We start from the raw sequence: 20,980 nt of genomic DNA on the forward strand, positions 1-20,980 counted from the left end.
CTCGTCCCCCGTCCCCCCTCCGTTCCCCCCTCTCCCCCCCCCCCCCCCCCCACCCCCCCCACCCTCGATACTTCTGGGGCCGAGAGAAGAGGAGCGGCCGCGGCCGCGACCTCCTGCACGCCGCCCGGATCGGGCAGCCCGCGGCGGCGGCGGCGCTGCTATCAACATGGCCGACATTTCCCCCTGTGTGGTGTGAGCAGCAGCGGCAGCGGCAGCGGCAGCGGCAGCAAGGCACTGTGGGGGATATTTATTCAAGTTAGAGAAGTGACAGCGGCGGCGGCAGCAACTCGGGCTCAAGTTTTGCATTAAAGGGAAAATCGGGTCTCGAGATGCTTGTAGGAACCTGCGGCTCCGCTCCACTCCCCGTCGGGCCTCCCGAGTTTGAGAGCCTGTGGGCCCCCTTTTTCTTTGGAAGTTTGGGGGGGGGGAACAGAGCGGAGCGCTTCAGGCTTTCGGAGATAGAGCCCTGGGAGGCCGCTGCGCCCCAGATGAATGCCCCTGGGATGGGGCCAGGCCTTTCTGGGGGGTCCGGGCATGCCTCCCGGCTCCAGGAAGTAGCCTTTAGAAGCGCCCCGAGAGGCCTGGGGGGTGCGGAGGGGTTCGTTGGGTTTTGCTTGCTGGTGTGCTCTGTGAACCACTGAAACCGTGGTGTAAAGCAGAGCAGCTGTCTTGGGTGCAGCCCACTGTGGGCTGTCCATGTGTACCTGCCTTCCTGCCCTTAATAGTTGAAAAATAAACAATTTTGCATTTCTCTTTTCAGGCTGGATGGAAAGAAAACCACGCCACGTTTATGAATGAACTGAAAAACCTTCAAGCTGAAGGACTTACGACTCTTGGCCAATCCCTAAGGACAGCTTTTGATTTATTAAATTTAAATAGATTAGTAACTGGCATAGACAACTATGGGCAGGTAGGTTGAATATTAAAGCGGGCAAACTAGTTCATTTTCCTTTTTTCTGAAGAAGCAATTCCAGTTCAAAAACTATGAAGTGTTTAAATATACCTACTCTCAACAGCAGATTTAACTGGGGGGGGGGAACATACACATATTAGGGGCACCCTAAGAATAGTTTTGCCCCCTCATGTTATTCTCGAAAAAGCATTTGTTTTCTGAACTTCAATTCCTTCTTTAATAAGATGACATTTGACTACACTAATACAGTTTAAGAATACTGAAATTAATTTGTGATTAAGAGAAGGAAAATCTGTTATGTCTTAATGTCACCTGCTTAGTATAGTGCTCCTGTGATCAACTGTGTACAACTGTTGCTCTGACTTTGAGGCACAGGCATTATTGGGTGCTTAGTGGCTTTCTTCATCCTGTTAGTCAATAAAAAAAAAAAAAAGATAGGGAACTCGATCTCTCCTGCACCAGTGCTTATCCATTCCATGTATGTTACTTGTCTGAAAGGGTAAAAAAAGTACACTCTCACCTAACAGCAGACCTCTCAAACAGCCTCTTGAATACATTAGGATTTCTGAACTTGTTTTTGAAGGATCCAGAATTGGCTTCTACTGGTTTTAATGAACTAAAAATGTTAGGTCCAGAAGACAAAAGGTTTTTGCTCTTTCCTAAGAGCTTTTTTTTTTTTTTTCATTCAACCCCTTGGGTTTCTCTGGAAGTTCTGGAAGAACCCTTAACCCCTAAGTCCCTGTATTACAGCTGCTGCTCATCAATTTGAGGATCAGACAAGACCTCTTTTGGAGCCTGGCAACATCATTCTCTAATCAGCGTGATGGTTCGATATGGAGTAATCAAGTTGCTCCATTAAAACATTCCATGAGACTGTTGGCCTGAGAAATAAAAGATCTTCCCAAGACCCAAGAGGTTCAGTTGTTACCTGGAAGTACATTCCATTCCTACCACAGGGATCTGTTGTAGTTAAATGTCTGCCTTTGCTCCACTCAGCTCCCATGAACCATGCATGACTTCCAGTTAGGACTGTTCTCTCCCACTTTTGTTACAAACTAAATTTACTGTAGGAGAAGGAGCATACCTGAATTCAGTTGAGATAAGTATTTTTTGGTATCCCCATAGGAAAAAGTGATATGAATTTCTCACAAGGCTACTATGCTAGTTATTGGGAAGATCAACCTCAAAATGAATTTTGAGAACATATCCTTCAATGTAATGTACCATTTCAGAATCCTCTCTTTACCTGCATAAGTGTTGTCTTCCTGTATTATGTCTGTTTTTTCTTTTTATATCTATTCCAGTATAGTTCCTTCTGTTCTCTGTCCCAACTTCCCAGTTCACTTTCTGCTAGTTCTCTTCAGTTATTAACTACTTTTTGGCCTAGGAAATTGAGTTTGTCATTGGTGCTGTGAAAGGATAATGATTTTCTTTTTTGCTCTCATATGGTAAAATATAACGTGCTCTTTCACAGATTCAGAATTCATCTAATTGAATATATCATCTCCTGTTACATTTTTAAAGTTTTTAATTTATGGAAAGCCATCAGGTCCCTTATTCATCTTATTTCACCAATTCAAATGGTTTTTTGAATATTAAGTTTCTTATATGTAAAAAATAGATTAATGGTGTGGAGGGGCTTGTGTTGATTTTTTATCTTGCTGTTTCCAGATAGAAACTTTTGCCTGGAGCACACTAGTATTTAAACTCAAACTTGATAAAAGTTTTTAAGAGTATGATGGTTCTGCTGTATTTGGCATAGGACAGGGGAAGAGCCCTTGAAATGATGTTTTGAGTTTTAGCATGTCTGAATTTTGTAGGGATGTAGGAGGAGATTGATGTAGTTGAGTAGTACAGCTCTACTCATATTTTGAATAATAAGCATGAATTTGGAGCACTAAAGTGCCCATACTTAAGATGCTTCATCATGATGAGAAGATCACCTTGGCTTGTTGGTGGACAACAACCAATGGTTGTTTCAGTTTGATCATAAGTGGTAGCAGGTCCTATCTGGATTGAAAGGCTTTTGAATACTAACTTAGGTGATGGGACGGTATTTTCAGTTTCCAAAAGTTAGTTTTGAGGTCAGAGAGAGCCATCACTGGAAAGTTGGCCACTAAGTGGGGAATTTTTTTGTGCCCCATTCAAATCTAAAAGAAACCTGATAAGACTTGATCCCCATTTGATGTATGGAGGGTATCTCCCTGTTTATAAAGTAGATCCTAGAGTTTATATAAATACTTTTAAGTACTATACCGTTAGAGGAAAAAATTGAGACATTGCTATTCAAGTAGTTGAAAAAAAAAGTTTCAAATGAATGCTTACATGATTATCAATATAAGGAAGTAATGAACTAAATAAAGTGCCTCCTCAAAAATTCAGGTACATTTAAATTCCTACTTATATATTTAAGACTATACAAGTAAAGTTTCTAGGTTTCCTTTTTACCCAGGTACCTTTGTTATGCCTGAAGTCAAGTGGACCCATGGAAATTCTGAGGGACCTTTGTTAACCAAGGAGAAATTCTAAGATTCTTGGAACTCTAGCAAACCTTATGTTAGGCATGTAAATAGTCTTAACTAGGTAAAGTATGGGGAAATAAGTAAACTGAGAGATCTTAGATGGTAAAGTCTGTTATGAAATATTTTCACATTACCATATATCTTACCAAACTTTTTGCATTTTACTTTTGTCTTATACTGGATATATAAATTAATAGGATTTTTGAGCCAGAAGAGATCTTTGGGATCATCTTTTTTTCCAAGCTTACTTTACAGATGAGCAACACAGATCCTGAAATGAGCTAGCTTCCTGTGGTTATAAGACAGTAGGTGATAGTACCAGAATTCTAACATGTTTTTGGATAACAGCCAGTACTTGTGTGTCTGCACATTTACATTCAGGCAAAAATGTACTATATCTTAATGTGTGATTTGATCCAGAAAACTGCTGGAAAACTTTTTTTTTTCACCACTACCCATTTTGCCTTGTTGGAAGTCTTTTTTTTTTTTTTTAAGCAGTTGGGGCTAAGCAACTTGCTCGAGGCCACACGGCCAGCCATTTCTGGGTGTGGTGCCAAGTATCTGAGCCCGGATCTGATCCCCAGGTCATCCCGACACCGGAGCCAGTGGTCTTACTTGCTGAGCCACCTGGCTGCCTGAAGTCTTTTAGTTGTACAAATAAAACACATTTTTTGGTGTTGACCATTGGTAGAATCTACAGGCAGATATTGTGGAAGTGAACGGGCAGATATTGTGGAAGTGAACGGAAAGTGGAATATTTCTTATTGATAGTCCATGAAAATACCTCTGCCCAGTCCTCTACATAGTATGTACTAAGCACAACTACCATCCACAGTTGAATGTGTTTGATTAAAAAATATTCAATTAAATGAACATATTTTTCAGTTCAGGTATTTTTCTCCAAATGTGAAACTAGTGCGATAACCAAATTTTTCTTGTCTAGTTATAGCAACATCTTTATTTAAAAGTGTAATTATACTATATGTACACTTAAACCATCTTGTCATAAAATTACTATTGGAGATCAGTTTTAAACTAAAATATTAAAAATGTTTTCAAACAATCCTTTCTATGCTATTAAAGATCTGAATCTGTCTTTATGTATGAAATGAGGACATCTTTAAAACTTACGAGGTCTAAGTTAAAGTGTGCTTTAATCCTTAATTTTCTAGTTCCTAGTGTCACTTGTTAGTGAAACAGGTTTTAAGAAGGATTTCTAAGCTTTATTTAGCTTTTTATCCTTTACTTTGAGGCTATTTTCATTTGAAACTTGACATTTTTATCCCCGACTTGCTATCTTTTTTATTCCCTTAACTAGTGCCATATAAAATTAGTTTCTTCACATGCTGTGTAAAATTACCTGCTTAAGTATTGCACTATTAAAAGGGTAATGCTTACACTTGACTCAGTGACTAATTTTAAAAATAATGTGTTTTATAGTAGAGTCTCTGGTCAGCCTTGGAATTGGGAAGACCCGGGTTCAAATTTTATCTCTAATCCATCTTCTGGGCAAATCTTTTAATCTTGTTTTATATCCAAGAAACTCTTTAGACTGTAGAAATTAAAGATGCGTTATAAAAATCACAGATCATTAAAAAAAAATACTTATGAGCTTTTTTTATATAAATTGATTATAGTTTTTAATGCCTAGTTCTTATAATTGTTCAAGTATTTAAATGAAGATGGAACTGGATTATACAAGCTGTATATGTATAATGTGGAATTCCATTTTAAAATTTAGCCATTTTAGGGAAAAAAGAGGGGACATGTATGTGCCTGGTGCCTTCAATGCCTAAAAATGCCTTTTATTATTTATGCTTTTCCATTTGTTGATGAAGTGATGGAATTTAGAATACTCAAACAGAAGGATCCTTAGGTAGAAAATTACTTCATCTAAACATTTTATTCTCCTGTTTGATATAAAAATCCTTTAAATGATGGATAGTTTTATCTCTTCTTATCCATGAAATTTAACTTTTAAGCAAGTGTCTACTCCTGTCAGTATACCTTCCTTTTTTGAAGTACTGAAAGTCTGCATTATTTTTTGGCTGTGGTCTTTCCCAAAAGGAAATAAATTGGAGACAATCAAATATTCTATATTCATGAAAATAGTTTAAGCCATTAGTGTAATGGTGAATAGTGCTCTCTATCCCTGTACCTTTTCACTGCCTTTAACATAGTTATTTTTCTTGCTTCATACAGCTGCATAAATTTTCTCCAGAATTTTTGCCATGGAATGTGCATTTTCCTGATACTAGTAGTTTGGTATGGTGAGAAGAACATTGTGCCCATGGGCTTTGGAGGTTGGATTATTGCCCCAACTTTCATTGATTTGTGTGACTTTAGTGAAGTTACTTAATTAACCCTTATGTTTCTCAGTTTCATCCACTATAAAATGGATATGATGCTGCCTGCCCTCTTTACCTTATGGGATTGTTGTGAGAACCATGGGAGAATTAGGATTTAATTCAGAGCATAAAATGCTATACAGATATAAGGCAGGATCGTAGATTTAGAAGTGAAGGGATTTTTGAGATCATTTCCAACCCCCTAATCTCACATACGTATGAGGAAACTAAGGCTTAGCAACAGGAGGACACTTTGGCGAGTAGCTGAGCTGAAATTTTGCCCATTTCTAATAACTGCAAAACTGACATGCTTAGGTCATCAAGATAAAGCATAGAGGAATTCCTAGAGGTCATCAGGCTTTATAGACAGACACTTTATGCTACTAAATTTAGTTCCACTGCCAATCAGAAGTGGAAATCAATGATTATTTTTATAAGTGATTGTCTGATTTCTTTTTTGTTTAAATTTATAAATAGAAGCAGGAAACATTTTCTGCTTTATGTACTCCTGAAAAATTCTTAGTTCTACTACTGAATTGTGTGAAAGCACAAATTTTTACCAAAGCTTTATGCAGTGTAGCAGTAATACATTAATAAAAAGTGTGACCTGAAAGTTTGTTACTTAAAAGTATGGAATAAAAAAAGGTTTTCCTGGTTTATTAGCATATATGATATATATGGAAATGATATCTTTTTTTTTTAAAAGGTACATATTTTAGAGACTTTGTGTTGAAAAAATACCCTGTGTTTTGTAGGTTGTTAATGGTTTTCTTACTCAGGAGGGCCCCTTAGCACGTTTAAAATGAGGTATACTGGTAACAAAGATGAGATCCAAACCTAATGACTATAATACTAGACTTACTATTTCTTTTGTTGTTAAGTGGTTCGCTCCTGTCCAACTTTTGGTGACCCCGTGGACCATAGCTTGCCAATACTGTCCATGGGGTTTTCTTTGCAAAGATGCTGGAGTGATTTACCATTTCCTTCTCCATTACTTTTTCTTCCTGTGAATGATTCCAAGGGAAGAAGAGCTTATTAATTAGGCACTGAAGTATTTAAAACTCAAGCTTGAAGGTCAGATGTTAAATTTGAATGAAAGTAAAATGGAATATTCTGAAACATTTTTGGGGGAAAAATTCAAGGTGTCGTGAGAAATAGATAAGATCACTTAGTATAAATTTTACATTTTAAGTTTTAAGTGTAGAAGTTTCTTGTACACTGTCTTATAATTTGATCTCTGTAGTTTAAATAACCACATTCATCATAATTCTGAATCACCTTGATTTTGGAGTATTGGTCTGGTTTTGGGGAAGAGGGAGGGAACAAAAAGCTCAGGCCATCTAACCTGATTATTGCCCATTGATATGTTGAAACAATGCCTAACTTAACGCGTGTAGAAGCTCCACCATCGCTAAAAAAACTTTCCAAGGAATTCTCTATTTTATTATGCTTATGAATTGATAGAATTTGAGATCCTTTAGTTCAACCTTTTGTACTGGAGGAGACAACTCCAGAGATTGTGAATTTCTCAGTTTAAGACCTGGGGATATTAGATAAATAAATTATATTGAGGGTTTTTTTTTTCTTTTTTAGTTGACAGGCACAATTATAATATCTGTACCACTTTTTATTGTGAAAGCAAAGCATTTTTACTAAAAAAGAGTGCTACTCATCCCTTTGTGTTAATTGCTTGGCTTGGCTATTAACTTATGTAACATTTTAACTATTGTAAGCACTATTAATTTTTTTTTTACAAAGTAGCATTCAGTACAATTTTTTTCTATTTTGGTTAAATTTTTTTCAATGAGGAGTGTATTGAGATGATTGTTACCATTTTAGATTAAGATGTATAGATAATCTTGAGTTAACGTTTTAGATATTTTAAGAGACTTGGCATATTTGAAGGCATATAATAGAATTGTTTTTTTCAAAGTTTGAAAGTTACATCCCTATATTTCAGCTGAAGCTGACAAGTTTAACTTTCCCAAAGCCATATACTAAATAGAATAGCTTGATTTATGAGCGATAACTCGAGGAGTTTAATATTTGATTTTCTTTAAAAAAAAAAAAAGCCAAACCATGGCTCTTTGAAATTCATACTGTATTAAGAGGTGATAACTCTGGATTATAGTGGTATTAGAATATATTTTTGGTGCATTTTGGCCTTAGAAGGTATTTTCTTTAACAGTATTTTAGATTTTATTACTGAAAAGCCAAATTTGAAATGATTTCACAGGTATTATTGAGGTCTTAACGGCATAAAAGTTTACAAATTTGAAGGTGTTTGTGAGAGTAGCAGAACAGGGTTTTCAAAGGATAATATACATGTGAAAATAAACTTCTATAGGAAGTTGTAATCTGTTGAGCAGTGTTGGAAGGAATCTAAATCTGAAGATAGAATCTCTTGCCCCGTGTATATTTAGGTCTTGGACACAATTTAGGTAAGGGTGTTAAAATCGTAGGACAGAAAAACTGCTCTGCAAGTAAGTGATCTCATTTAAGATTGACGTTTCACAATTGAAATTTATAAGAGATTTCCACCCTGAAGCATCATTCTTGTGATCCATTCTTAGTTTAATAAGCTTCATGTTTCCAGAGTAACTTTTCCCCCCAAAATTAGAGTTCAAGTCAAAGACTTGTTACTCCAGTTATATAAATTTTAAAATTCTTTTTATTATGTAGCAGATATGAAGACATTCAGACATACAATTATGTAGGTTGAAAAGTCTAATAGCAGTATCAGAATGTAGTAGTATGCTTTTCCTGTTGCTTCAATATAGTGCAAAGTATTTGTTTCATGATAAATTTATCACCATATTTGTATATAGACTAAGATGTATTTCAGAAACTTAAGCCATTTAAATGGACTTTTTTATAAAATCAAAAGATGCTTTTGTTGAGTGGATCTGTACTAGACCTCGAGCTGAAAGAATATTAAAAAGATGAACTTCAGGGTTCCTAAAATTAAGTGGTGAAGACCATGTGAAATGTAAAAGTCTTCATGATTTTCCCTTTAAGAAACTTGTTAAATTAAAAGAAGTCTGTGTATGTGAGAAACAACTTGAAAAATATCTTGGAGATTGTTCTAGTTAGCAATAAGTCATGTAACTAATGAATGATTAGCCATGTGTGACTAATCCAATGAGTGGGAGGAAAAAAAAGATTCAATTTTGTGTATTTAAGAGTCTTCAATTTAGGAATCACACTATATCGAAGATTGAAAACTACAGTTATTAGATTGTCCTTTGTATCAGAAATAAGCATTTTGTAGTTTGCTTATCTGTGTTCGTAGGTGATAGAAAAGATTGATCAGAATATACTCCCTATAGTTAAAATTATAAGTATAAGTTGAAATTTGATTCCTCAAGAGTGCCCCTCAAACATTAGATTGTGTAGTTTGCAAAATGTCTAAGCATGTGAAGTATATTTATAAACCTTGATTAAACCCTCTTACTAAACTTGATTCTGAAGTTGTTGGTTTTTATCTACAGAATATTTTGTGTCAGTCTTAGAACCAGTTATGCATGTTGCACAAAGGACCTCTACATGCTGATATAAATGTCTGCGTGTTACATATGCACGTATATATTTGTATGTGTACTAGTGGTATTTAAAAATTCAGATGAAGGTATAATGCCCTGGAAGTATCTTGATTTTGGAGGCAAGTTTGGAAAGGGGGATTATTACAGTATTATAGCAAAGCTGGTGTTTACTGTATGGGAGTATCATGGAATTTCTGTAGGTTATCAGTTGTATGTAGTTTATGGAATAACCAAAATGCAAATTTACCTGCTTGGTGATAAGAATTATGACTTCAAGGCTCTTGGGCACATTTCAAAGATAAAGTTGTTTAGTTATGTCGCTTTTTGGTGGGGGGGAGGGGGAAGCGGGGGAAAGGTTTCAGTGTTAAGTAATATTTTCAGTTTGAATGCTTCTTTTCAGATCATGACCCAGTATAAGAGTTAATAATCCAGCAACCTATTCTGATATTATTTGCCAAATTCTATGCTTGTGTGTTACAGTTTGGGGAAAAATTAATATCAGTATTTCTTCCAAAATTAAAAGTAATAGAAATCATATCACCACCAATTTTTAAAAACAAATTTTATCAGTCTTTTCTTTTTGTTTTTGGATGGGGGAAGGCAATTGGCATTAAGTGATTTGCCTGAGGTCCCATGGCTAGGAAGTCTTAAGTGTAAGGCCGAATTTGAACTCAGGTCCTCCTGACTCCAGGGCCCGTGCTCTATTCGCTGTGCTACCTACCGGCCCCAATTTTATATCAGTCTTGAATTTCTCCCCATGAAATTCCAGTTAGAATTTTTTCCCTTTGTTTTTGTGCTCCATAGTAATGTTGTTCAGTAATTTCAGTCATGTCCTACTCTTTGTGACCCCATTTGGCATTTATGGCCAAGGTACTGGAGTGGTTTGCTATTTCCCTCTCCACCTTATTTTACAGATGAGGAAACTGAAGCAAGTAGGGTTACACATTTGTCCAGGGTCACACAGCTATTATGGCCAGATTTGAACTCCTGTCTTGTTAACTCCCAGTCCTGCCCTCCTATTCACTGTGCCACCTGTCTGCTCAACAACAACAATAATAGTAAGAGCTGATTAGTATATAGCACTTTAAGGTTTGCATGCATATTTTGATGCTCTCAGCAATCCTGTGAGGATAGTGCAAGTATTTCCCCAATTATAGAATCAGAATTGAGGATAGGAGTGGTTTATTGATCTGACTATTGGTCACACAGTCATTAAGTGTCAGGAGAAGATTGAACCCCTTTGTCTTTCCTAACTCTCAAGTCTAGCTAGCTTTTCACTAGTATTACTTTTCCTGTCTCCTGTGAATCATACAAAATCCTCTTTAATATAATAAAAAAAATAATTGTGTAGGAATTCCCATCTCATGCATAGTGCTGACTCAGTTGTTTTGATGATTTTTAGTGAATACATGTAGAAGGAAGTTCCTTCTAAAAATTTTAATTTTTTCATATGCCACATTGAGCCAATTGTGCTTGCCATCTTAATGTTTCCTTCAGTAATGAAACTAGTATTTGAGTTAAGGGTGCAGTTCATTCATAATATTTTGTTTCTGATAAAATGGCCTTCCATATTGTAAATAGGTAATGTACAATATAGATCAGTTTTTAATAACATCATAAATTGAGATTTGCAGAAATTGAATCTAGTCTTTTGACACTTGTTTAGCTTCCCATGCCCATTGCAGAGCTCTTTTTACTTTTTCCATTTTTTTCCCGTTATGTTTCTTAGTCTTATTTTGTGTGATTTATGTGTTCTTTCATGGTTTGGATTCCTTAAATTTAGGATTGTCTATCCATTTAATACATTTTATAAGTTTATTTATGCTTATGATTATAACTATTCATACATAACATTTTATATATCATACACTGATATTTTCCCAGTGTTAATCTGACTCCAGATCAGATGTCAGACCTGTTTGCCTCCCAGTCCTTTTTAATTTACTGCCATATCTAGCAGTCTGTTCGTGCTATGGTAATTGTATCCAAACGTATCAGAATTCAGTTTAAAAGTGAATATTTTAAAATATTTCAAATTATTAGTCATTTCCATTCCTTTGATGCATTAATACTAACACTATCAATTATTGAGTTTCTTACTATTAATTTTTTTTTTCATAGAGTCAGGAATGATTCTTTAATCCTTCTTATGCTTAGATTGCTTAATATTTGATCCATTATTTAAACGAAGTCCTGAATGTCACTTCTAGGACATTATCTTAAGTGTGTGGCTCTCTTCCCTAATCTTCCCCACCCACTGCCCATAAGTTCTGCATTTCCCCATGCCCTCCATCCCTCTTAGCCCTCTCAAAATGCCACTTCTGAAGGAAGCATTTCTGTACTGCAGTTATGGGATCTAACCTAGATATTGATTGTTATTCATTTAAAATTCACTTAAGAATAGTAAATTTATAAATAGTAATAGGTAAATAATAAATAGTAATAGTAACAAGAGTAAGTAATAATAAAATAGTAAATAATAGTAAAATAGTAATAGGTAAATAGTAAAAATAGTAAAAAAAAATAGTAAATATAATTTAAATTCTTATATGTTTTCTAACTACTTGGATTTCTAAACGTTAACATTTAATTTCTCTCTCACCTCCAGTTTGAGTGGAAATCAAAATTTTAAAAGTCTTGATTTATTAAGACAAATTATTAAAAACTTAATCTTATAAGATTTTAAAGGATCATAGATTTAGAAATGAGAGGAATTGAGAGATTTGGCCTACAAGCCCTCTGAGGGTTCTCTATTACTTAGAGTTGCTGGGGGCAGTGAGAGATAGTAAGTGACTTGGCCAGGGGTCATGTGACAAATTGGTATATTTCAGAGGCAGAATTTGAACTTAGGTCCTCCTGACTTCAGGCTAGCTCTTGCTTCACTGTACCACACTACCTCTTATTGTATAATATTATATTTGGTCTTAAAACAGGTTTTAGCAAAAACAAAAACCTAAAACTTAATGCATATTGGAAAATGATCTGTGAAAATAAGAGTATTAGTCTTGGGAGATAGAATGAACATATACTGGTTATGTCTATGAATTTTAATACTTTGTGTAATTGTTATGTTCTATGGCATTGATCTGTAATATGTTTGAATCTGTAGTTCTGATTCTAAGAAAAAAAATTCACTTAATAGTTTGATTTCTATATTGTTGAACCTTCCATGGATAGTTACATATTATTGGAAAGATAATATATTTGGAAATTGCTTTGGTTTTTTGTGAAATTAAAAATGAACATTTGTTAGGTAGTTAATATGCTTGGCAATTTAATGGTATCTAATCTCTTCCCTTTTGTAAGGGAGTAGGAGTGGGATGGATTAGAGATGATGAAATGTAAATTTCTAAACTAAAGCTGATTTTAAAAAATATTTTCTTGCTTTAAAAGTGAGTACTTTTAAGAAAACTACTAAATATTATGTGTATGCGTTTTCAAAATTTTATTTTAATTTAAAGTTGTCAGATCATCATGGTACAGTAGAAAGAGCATTGAGTTAGAAGTTCTGGAGTAGAGGATCCTATTTGCATTTCCCATCTGATACTACCAGTGACCTTGAGAAAGTCATTTAACTGCCCTGAACCTCAGTTTCTTCATTTGTAAATACAAAATTAAGAGGTTGAAGTGTGTGTATATATATACCCTTCTACTAGGGGAACTCTTTATCCTGGGATTCTAATCTTTATGTGTGTCATAGACTCCTTTGGAAGGCTAATGAAGCCTGTGGACCCATTTTACAAAGGAAACTATGCTGAAATACACAAAATATTAAAGAAGATCTTAGACTACACGTGAAGGACCTCTGTTCCATCCCTTTGGACAATGGATATATACCCTGGAATTTCCTTTTCTTTTTCCCCTAACCACTGGCCAACATGAATATCTATTCTTCCACATGAGATTTAGTTAACAACTTTGTCTTTTAGTGTATCCAAATGAAGTCATTATTGTTTAAAAAAATTTTTATATTGTGTACGTTATGTCAGATACGTATCAGATTTCCTTTATTGTTTTTGTTTTGTTTTCATTTTTCCATCATTTCTTCTAGGTAGAATTTCAGAAATTGTTAGAGAATGTTTTCATTGTAAATTTGTCTTACATGCTGGAGCCACAAAACACATAATGATAAAATAGGGTGGGTTTTTTTTTTATAGTATATGAATTTAAATTTATAAATAGGATAGGTAGGAGACAGATTACCAGTGTTGTTCCCATGGATATACATAGATAAAATGACTGATCAACATTTTTTCCAGCTTATCTCATGGACATGATTGTTAACAGAAAAGTAGTCAAATGAACTGTTTTGTTTTTTTAGATAGCAGTGGTACATATGTCTAAAACTATTTTTCCGTATTTCATCATGTATAGAATCCCTAGCAGTTTGAGGAAACAGACCTAAAAACACTTGGGATAATTTATTTTTGTTGGCATTTTCTAGTTATTTTATCTTTCTACCAAAATGAGAGGATCATAGACTTGGCTAGAAATGACCTTAGAATTCATAATGGCTTTTTTGGGGAGTAGTCATATACCATCGTTTTGCAGATTAGAAAACTGAGGCATGGAAGGAGGTGTAAAGTATCTTACTCAAAGTCACACAGGTTAAAGAATGGCAGGTCCTCTGACTCCGATCTCAATAGCCTTTTAAATTCTTATTGACCAAGTGGAGTTTCCCTAATGATTTTAATAGTTGACATTGTTTCAATTTAAAGGGACTACAGAAGTAAATTTTTTTTTTTTTTGCCTTTTGGAGGGCAATTGGGGTTAAGTAACTTGCCCAAGGTTACATGGCTAGTTTTTTTTGTGGGTGTTAAGTGTCTGAAGCCAGAACCGAACTCAGGTCCTCCTGACTCCAGGGCTGGCACTTTACTCACTGCGCCACCTAGCCACCCCCAGAAGTAATTTCTTAATGCCCAAATGATATACTGAAACCTGTACATTCATAGATATTTGGAATTCTATGTGGAAAGCTAGTATAATTAGCAAAATGAGATAAAGCTTGCAGTTTCATAAACTAATTCTCATCTTAAATACATACATAGCTTTCTAAACATATTTGGTAGATATATGACATCTGTTGTTGAGGTGGAAATTAGTCAGAAAGAGATGTTTTGTGATTAGAACAAAAACTTTTTAACCCATCAGAGACCTAATGCTAACTTGATTAAAGGAAGTGTGGATATTCCCTCTAATTTTTTTTGGATAAAGGAACCCAATTACACATAGCAGATGCTTTGGGTAAATATTGAGTTCCTTTTTGCTTTCTGATTCTTTGTCTTCTAACCTCAAAATGCAGTTATGAAGCAGAAATTCTTGTGCCTAATCTCTATGACTGTCAACTGTGCCTGGCATTTGGATAGCTAAGGAGTATTCCTGTTGAATCTGTCAGAGTATCCTGTTTAAAAAGCATTAGAAAAAAAATCAAGGGGTAGCAGTTATGCTGCTGTCTATAAATGATCTCTGGGGACTAACAGTAATGCCCAAGAGGGGTCCACACCTCCATCCCTTCCCTGCTGTAGATTGCACTATTTGCTGAGCTTAGCATACACAAGCTTTGTAGGTCTACTTCACAATCAGTAACTGAGTCATACAATTCAGATGCTCTTTTTAAAGGGAAGAACCAACCCCGTTATGTTCTTGGTTCTTCTAGAGGTTTGCTCCTTAACTGTTGCTTTGGAGTATATGCTTATCATTATCATTCTTGTATTTTTGAAGCCCTCTCTTGCTGTTCAGTCAAGCTTTCTCCCTCCCTCTGTCCTTCTAAGCCACTTTTATACTTACCCGGTAGTTAAAATTTTTGCTATGCTTGTTACTAGAAATATATGTTAAGGTTTTGACAAATATTAACATTTTGTTATGGTTACTACCAAAAACATGCTAAAGTTTCCTTTGACTTTAAGCAGATCAACTTAGTTTTTCACTTAAAATCTATATTCCTGAGGCTGTTGTCCTATAAAGAAACTACTGGTTGGATTACTTAAATTTATTGGTTTGTTTTTGTTCTGCTGACTTAAAACAAAAGCATCCTTTTGTCTTTCCCTAATTCTTTTCAATTATGACTTGTGGGCTTATAATAAATTGAATATTATAAATAAGTTAGTATTTCTAAATAAAAACTTGAAGTGGAAAATGTTAGTGTGTATATATGGATATGTATATATGTATATATACATCTATGTATATACAATATGTATCTGTATATATAATATATATCTATATAAAAATGGCCTTAGAGATCATCTAGAACTGTATCCTCCTTTTCATCTGCTTCTGGATTCTGGGCTTTGCCAAATTTTATAAGGAATTAAAGCCTCGAGGTTTGGTAATTAAGTAAACCATAGAGTTTGACTTGGAGGACTATGCATGTACCTCTTCATTACTGTTTTAGCCCAAGGATAGTGCAAGTAGTACATGGATAGTACAAGTCACTTATATTTTGTATTTACATGGTTTGTATAACTTGGGATTTTGTATACAACAAGTTAATGAAGGACGAAGTGAAGCTGAAGATTTCACTCAGGAGGAGCTGGAAACCTGTCTATCCCATTAATCACTCACCCTCTACTACCTTCTCATTGGGGTTAGTATTATCTCAGATTGATAAAAAGCACCTAATTTAGGTAGAGTTCTCCTAAGCTTGCCTATGTGTGGGTTACCTTTCTTGGGTACAGGGAAATTGGGTTTAAGAGAAATTTTCGGATAGTTTTTTTTGTAACCCCTCCCCCATTCATAGTAGTTATAGGGGCCTAGCTTAGAAAATCAAACTCCTTTATTTTATACACGAGGAAGCTGAAGCCTAGAGAAGTTGTGAAATGCCCCAAATGATGTAAATAATATGGAGCAGAACCAGGATCAAGGGCATCTTAAATCTCATTTCAGGCCCTGCTAGACCATAGGCTTCATTAGTAGGAATGAGCAATTCTGGACTGTTAACAGAAGAGCAAAGTACTCAATGGTGGTATCCTTAAGGCTGAATCAAATCAAGGTTTGTTATGGATATGATAGAAATCAATGCCAGGTATTAGAAATTGGCTTTGGGTCTAGGTAAACTATTGAGAAAGAATACTGGAAGTAGACCATCCTTATCTGGTTAACATGAAAATTTTTTTCTTATATATTTTGTATACATGAGAAAAAAATAAAATGGTGTTTGGTGATGAATTTTGAATGATAAAAAGGTAGTATGAATTTTATATGGAAACCTTGGCTATGTGGCAAAGGAGAATGAGAACCAGAATTGGAGTCAGGATCTGGGTTTTAATTCTGCCCGCTGCTACTCAACACTTATGGAAAAATAATTTTAAAATACCACTCCAACCCAAATAATCGGCAACATGTAAATCATTTTAAAGAAGTTATTTTACAAATCAGAAGTACCAGATACCTGAACACAGTAGTTCTTAAAACTCTCACCAAGTCTACTTTGTCTTCCCATGATGGAAATTTTAAATTACAACTGACACTTAGAGGAGTTAAGAAACTTGTCCAAGTCACATAGCACAAAACTGAAGCTTCATCTAATTTAATTTCTCCATTTCATAAGATGAGAGTGATAGGAATTACCTCATAATTCTAGTTGTTTAGAGAGCTGGAAAAGGGTTTTGTTTTTTTGTTTTTTTAGATAGAAATTTGCCCTGAAGAACATATCTATTAGTATCTTAGCTATCAGTCTTCCTTATAGAAAGTACTTTCTTCCTTTTTTGCTTAGACCAAGACCACCAGATGGAAGGAGAGGTGAAAGATGGTGTAGGTGTCCTGTTTGATTTGGGAGGGGGTACAAGCTGGGGATCCTGGTCCCTTGAATACTGCTTATCCTAGCCAGTGCCAATCCTTGGATCTTTGCAGCAGTACCACTGGCAGTAGTAGTGCCTTAAGCCAGTGGTATCAGACTCAGAGACTGACGGCACTAATCTGTAAGTGAGGATCATTGTGGACCACTTACTGACTTAGTTTTCAAATAGAATGTGATCTGTTTTATTGTATTTTAATTTATTTTGTTAAGTATGACTGAATTATATTTTAATCTGGCTCTGCCCACACTTGATTGTTCTTAGCTCTTGTAGCAGGCAGGTGGCATGTTTGGCACCTTTGCCTTAAACCACGTTTACCAATTTCAAGGAGCATGTTGAGAGCCATTGCAGTGCTATAGACACTTTTCAGTACTAAGGCTCATAGACATGTATCAATTGGAAATGCTAATAGATGGCATTTACATAGTACTTTAGTTCCCACAGGACTTCACACAAGTTATCTAAGATAGGTAGAACAAGTATCTTCGTTATTTTCTAGCAATAGAAGCTATTGATTCCTTGGAGATATTATAACTGCTACATTTCCATTGTAAATTCTAAGACAGTAACGTTCCTAACTGTCCCTGTTTGCTCCCAGATGTATGTATGAATGTATGTGTGTATACACGGGCAAGAATTATGTGGAATAGGTTTCCTTCTGGAACTAAAAGAACTAGTTAGGATTTTTAATGATTATGCTAGTATTTAAAGTTTTCTTTTCAAAAGCTACTTTTAAAAAAATATACAGTGATCTTTTTCTGGGGTCACTTTATAGAGGAGGGAGGTAGTAGGGAATTGAATAGATTGTTTTTAAAAGCAAATTTTAGGTAATTTTTTTTCTTTTTTGTACAGAAGGCCTCTTAGCTAGATGATAAAAAATATATTTGATTTACCATAATTAAAGTATGAAGCAACTTACCTCAGATGATATGGTTTAAAGAATTAATCAAGAATACAATTTATTAGCTTTTGACATTTGGGGGCATTTAGGGGAATTAGTACTCTTGTGTGTGCCTATGACCCACATTTTTTAAAAATTAGAATAATTCACAAAATCAAAATTAACTCAGTATACTCATTTGGAAAAGAAAAATGTTATCAAATGCAACAGTTGCCATCTTTTAGCAGTTGTTGTAAAGGCTTGGTACCAGAGGAAGCAAAACTTAATGGCTCGATTAAGGTATGAAGTTTATCTGGATTTAATTTTATTTATATTATCGGTAAGGATACTTGAGTTATCTTTATTACTTTTTATTCTCCTTGTGACTAATTAGAATTTTCATCTCACAGTTATGACATTACTATTAGCACCTGATTGTTTTCTCATGTTCCTTTTAATTTTTCATTCATTTTTAATATCTATTTTATGTGATCTAAAAATTTGAAAACATTTATGTAGGGAATTATCTCCATTTCTATAATGGAATGTTTTATAATTCAGTTTTATAACGTCACATAATTATACTATAGCTGAATATGTGAACAAGTAGAACATTTGTCAGCTAATTGAATACAGTGAAAAATTTCATGTACTTAGAATTTTAATGTTTTAATTACTTAATAGTATGATAACATTTCTACTCTTAAGAGATAACCCTAGCAGCTTTTTGAATGAAGTGAAGATTCTTACTTTTTCCTGTATGCTTTTCACATGATGAAATGATAGCTCTGAAGTATGCTAAGGAGTGCTAGTAAATAAGCTAATGGGGCTAGCTATAGTTAGAATGACAAGTTAATGTAATCATACATTACATAGTAACCAAAACTTTCATAAACTGCTTTTTTGTCAAGAAATCCTCTTCTAACATTGTAATGTCAGAGTTTGCTCTATTGAATGACAGTAGAGAACAAGGAGGGATGTAAGTTAACTTTTAGTCCCTCTACTGGCAAATACTTTAATAGCAGAGCTTAGTTTTGGGGGGGATTCTCTTTTATTGTTGTTATTAATTCATAAGTATTTATTGATGTCCTATTACGTATCAGGCACTGTATAATTCAAAACCACAATGATGATCCCTGCCCTTGAAGAGCTTGCATTCCATTTGGGTTCTGATTATTCACAACTTACTAGAAAAAAAATTGTTTCCAGTATCCCACATTAAATAAAATTTTTAAATATAAATGTTATTGGTCTCAAATAGAGGGATTTTGAGACCTTATCAAACAGCCTGTTGTTTAGGAGATAACACCATTGTCTTCCAATATTGACTCAGTTTATCTAATTGTAACTGTAGCTTAGACTTTCTGAATGTTGGGTCATTTTTCATAAAAACTCATCCTATGGTACTTACTTTTTAAATGTTCTGATTAGCATAGTAATGATAGTAAGATGTGGTTATTATATTGCCACTATGAGAAAATAATATGAAAGTCAAAATAGCATGTCATGAATTTATGGTCAGATACCTGAAATTGCAGAAAAGCTTAATTTTCTTGATGTAATCTATCCTGTAAACATAAGCTTTTAACAAGTCAACATTTTAAAATGTGTTCATTTTATGAAGAATCTGTTTATCTGACCCAGGACTTTTCATAGATTTAAATCTCTAAAGGGATCTTGGAATTCATACAGTCCAGCCATCTCCTTTTATAAATAAGGAAAATGAGGCGTAGAGGTGTTTTTGCTTATACAGGGACTCATGGCTAGTAAGTATTGGGGGGCATGGTTGAACCCATGCTCTACAACCAAATCTATCCACTGTGCCACTGTATTGCCTGGAAGGGTCACAGTCATTTCTGTAGGCTGAGGTTGCATGAAACAAGTCTTCCTGTGAGGAAGGTGGGTTGCTGATTAAGGCTTTTGAATTTATCATCATTTAGGTGGGTTCAAATTCAGGTTTAGTTGAATAGATATATTCAAAATCAAATCTTTGCTTTGAAAAGGTATTGATCTACATGTTTTCCTCATATATATATTGAATATTTGAATCTACTAAAGACTTTTGTTGTATTAATTTGCATCAAAGTATACCCTTAAAAATGATTCAGTATGTTGTGTTTTTATATATACACCTCCTATATGTACCCACATATACATATATGTATGTATGTGTATATATGTTACAAACTTGGGTTCATTCATTTTCACTTTGTCTTAGGAATTGTTTTTGGGTGAATGGAACAGACTATTTGTAGAAAGTTTTTGCTTTGTAATTTGATATTGACCCAAGGGATGGGCAATAAAAAAAGCAAGAACAGATGGGATTAAGAACTGACATGACATACACATTAAGTAATATGGCCTCAGTATAATTTCATTAAATACCATATATACTCGAATCTTATAACAATTGTAGATTAGATGGGGAGGTCAGTTTTGAATGCCATCTGAAAAAATTCAATTAAAACCAAAATAATTTTAAAGGTGGTCTAATTTATAAGGTATGTTGCTGAATCCAAGCTGTAGTAGGAAATTGTTGGAGAAATGGATTATGGTTGGATTGTTTTGGCAGAGAAATGTAATTTGATATAGAAAAATAGGAATTCTAAGTTTTTGAGTAACATAATGATATGAAAGTCATGAAAAATATGAACTGAGTAACAGTATGGGTGATGAATTCAGGCCCTGAATTATGGTAGCAGGAATGCAAATGAGGTATGTCTTAAGGAGAACTGCTTACTAAATGTATGAAGATTTAAGTGAAGGGATAGAATGAGCTAAAGATACAGAAGGTATAGGGGAATGGAGTTACCATTGTCAGGGAATTCGAAAACAGATTGGTTTGGGGGATAGGATGAATTTAATTTGAAAATATTTGGAAGTGATAGTACAACATCCAAATGGAAATGTCAAGCAGAGATTAAGGGGAGAAGTGTGTGTGTGTGTGTGTGTGTGTGTGTGTGTGTGTGTGTGTGTGTG

The 20,980-nt window shown here is 34.7% G+C and overlaps 1 protein-coding gene across 1 annotated transcript in view; it reads left to right on the forward strand.

Annotated features, from left to right (window-relative positions):
• The window catches only part of INTS6 (integrator complex subunit 6), a 90,911-nt gene that overhangs the window by 1,453 nt on the left and 68,478 nt on the right, over nucleotides 1–20,980 (forward strand). The window contains exon 3 of the mRNA XM_069063604.1: nucleotides 761–910. Within this exon, the coding sequence (XP_068919705.1) occupies nucleotides 761–910 (150 nt within the window). The remainder of the gene's footprint in view (nucleotides 1–760; nucleotides 911–20,980) is intronic.

Source organism: Petaurus breviceps, unplaced genomic scaffold (assembly GCF_028583685.1).
Source record: "Petaurus breviceps papuanus isolate PSGF00001 unplaced genomic scaffold, PetGlider_PUasm1.0 90594, whole genome shotgun sequence".
Lineage (NCBI taxonomy): Eukaryota > Metazoa > Chordata > Mammalia > Diprotodontia > Petauridae > Petaurus > Petaurus breviceps.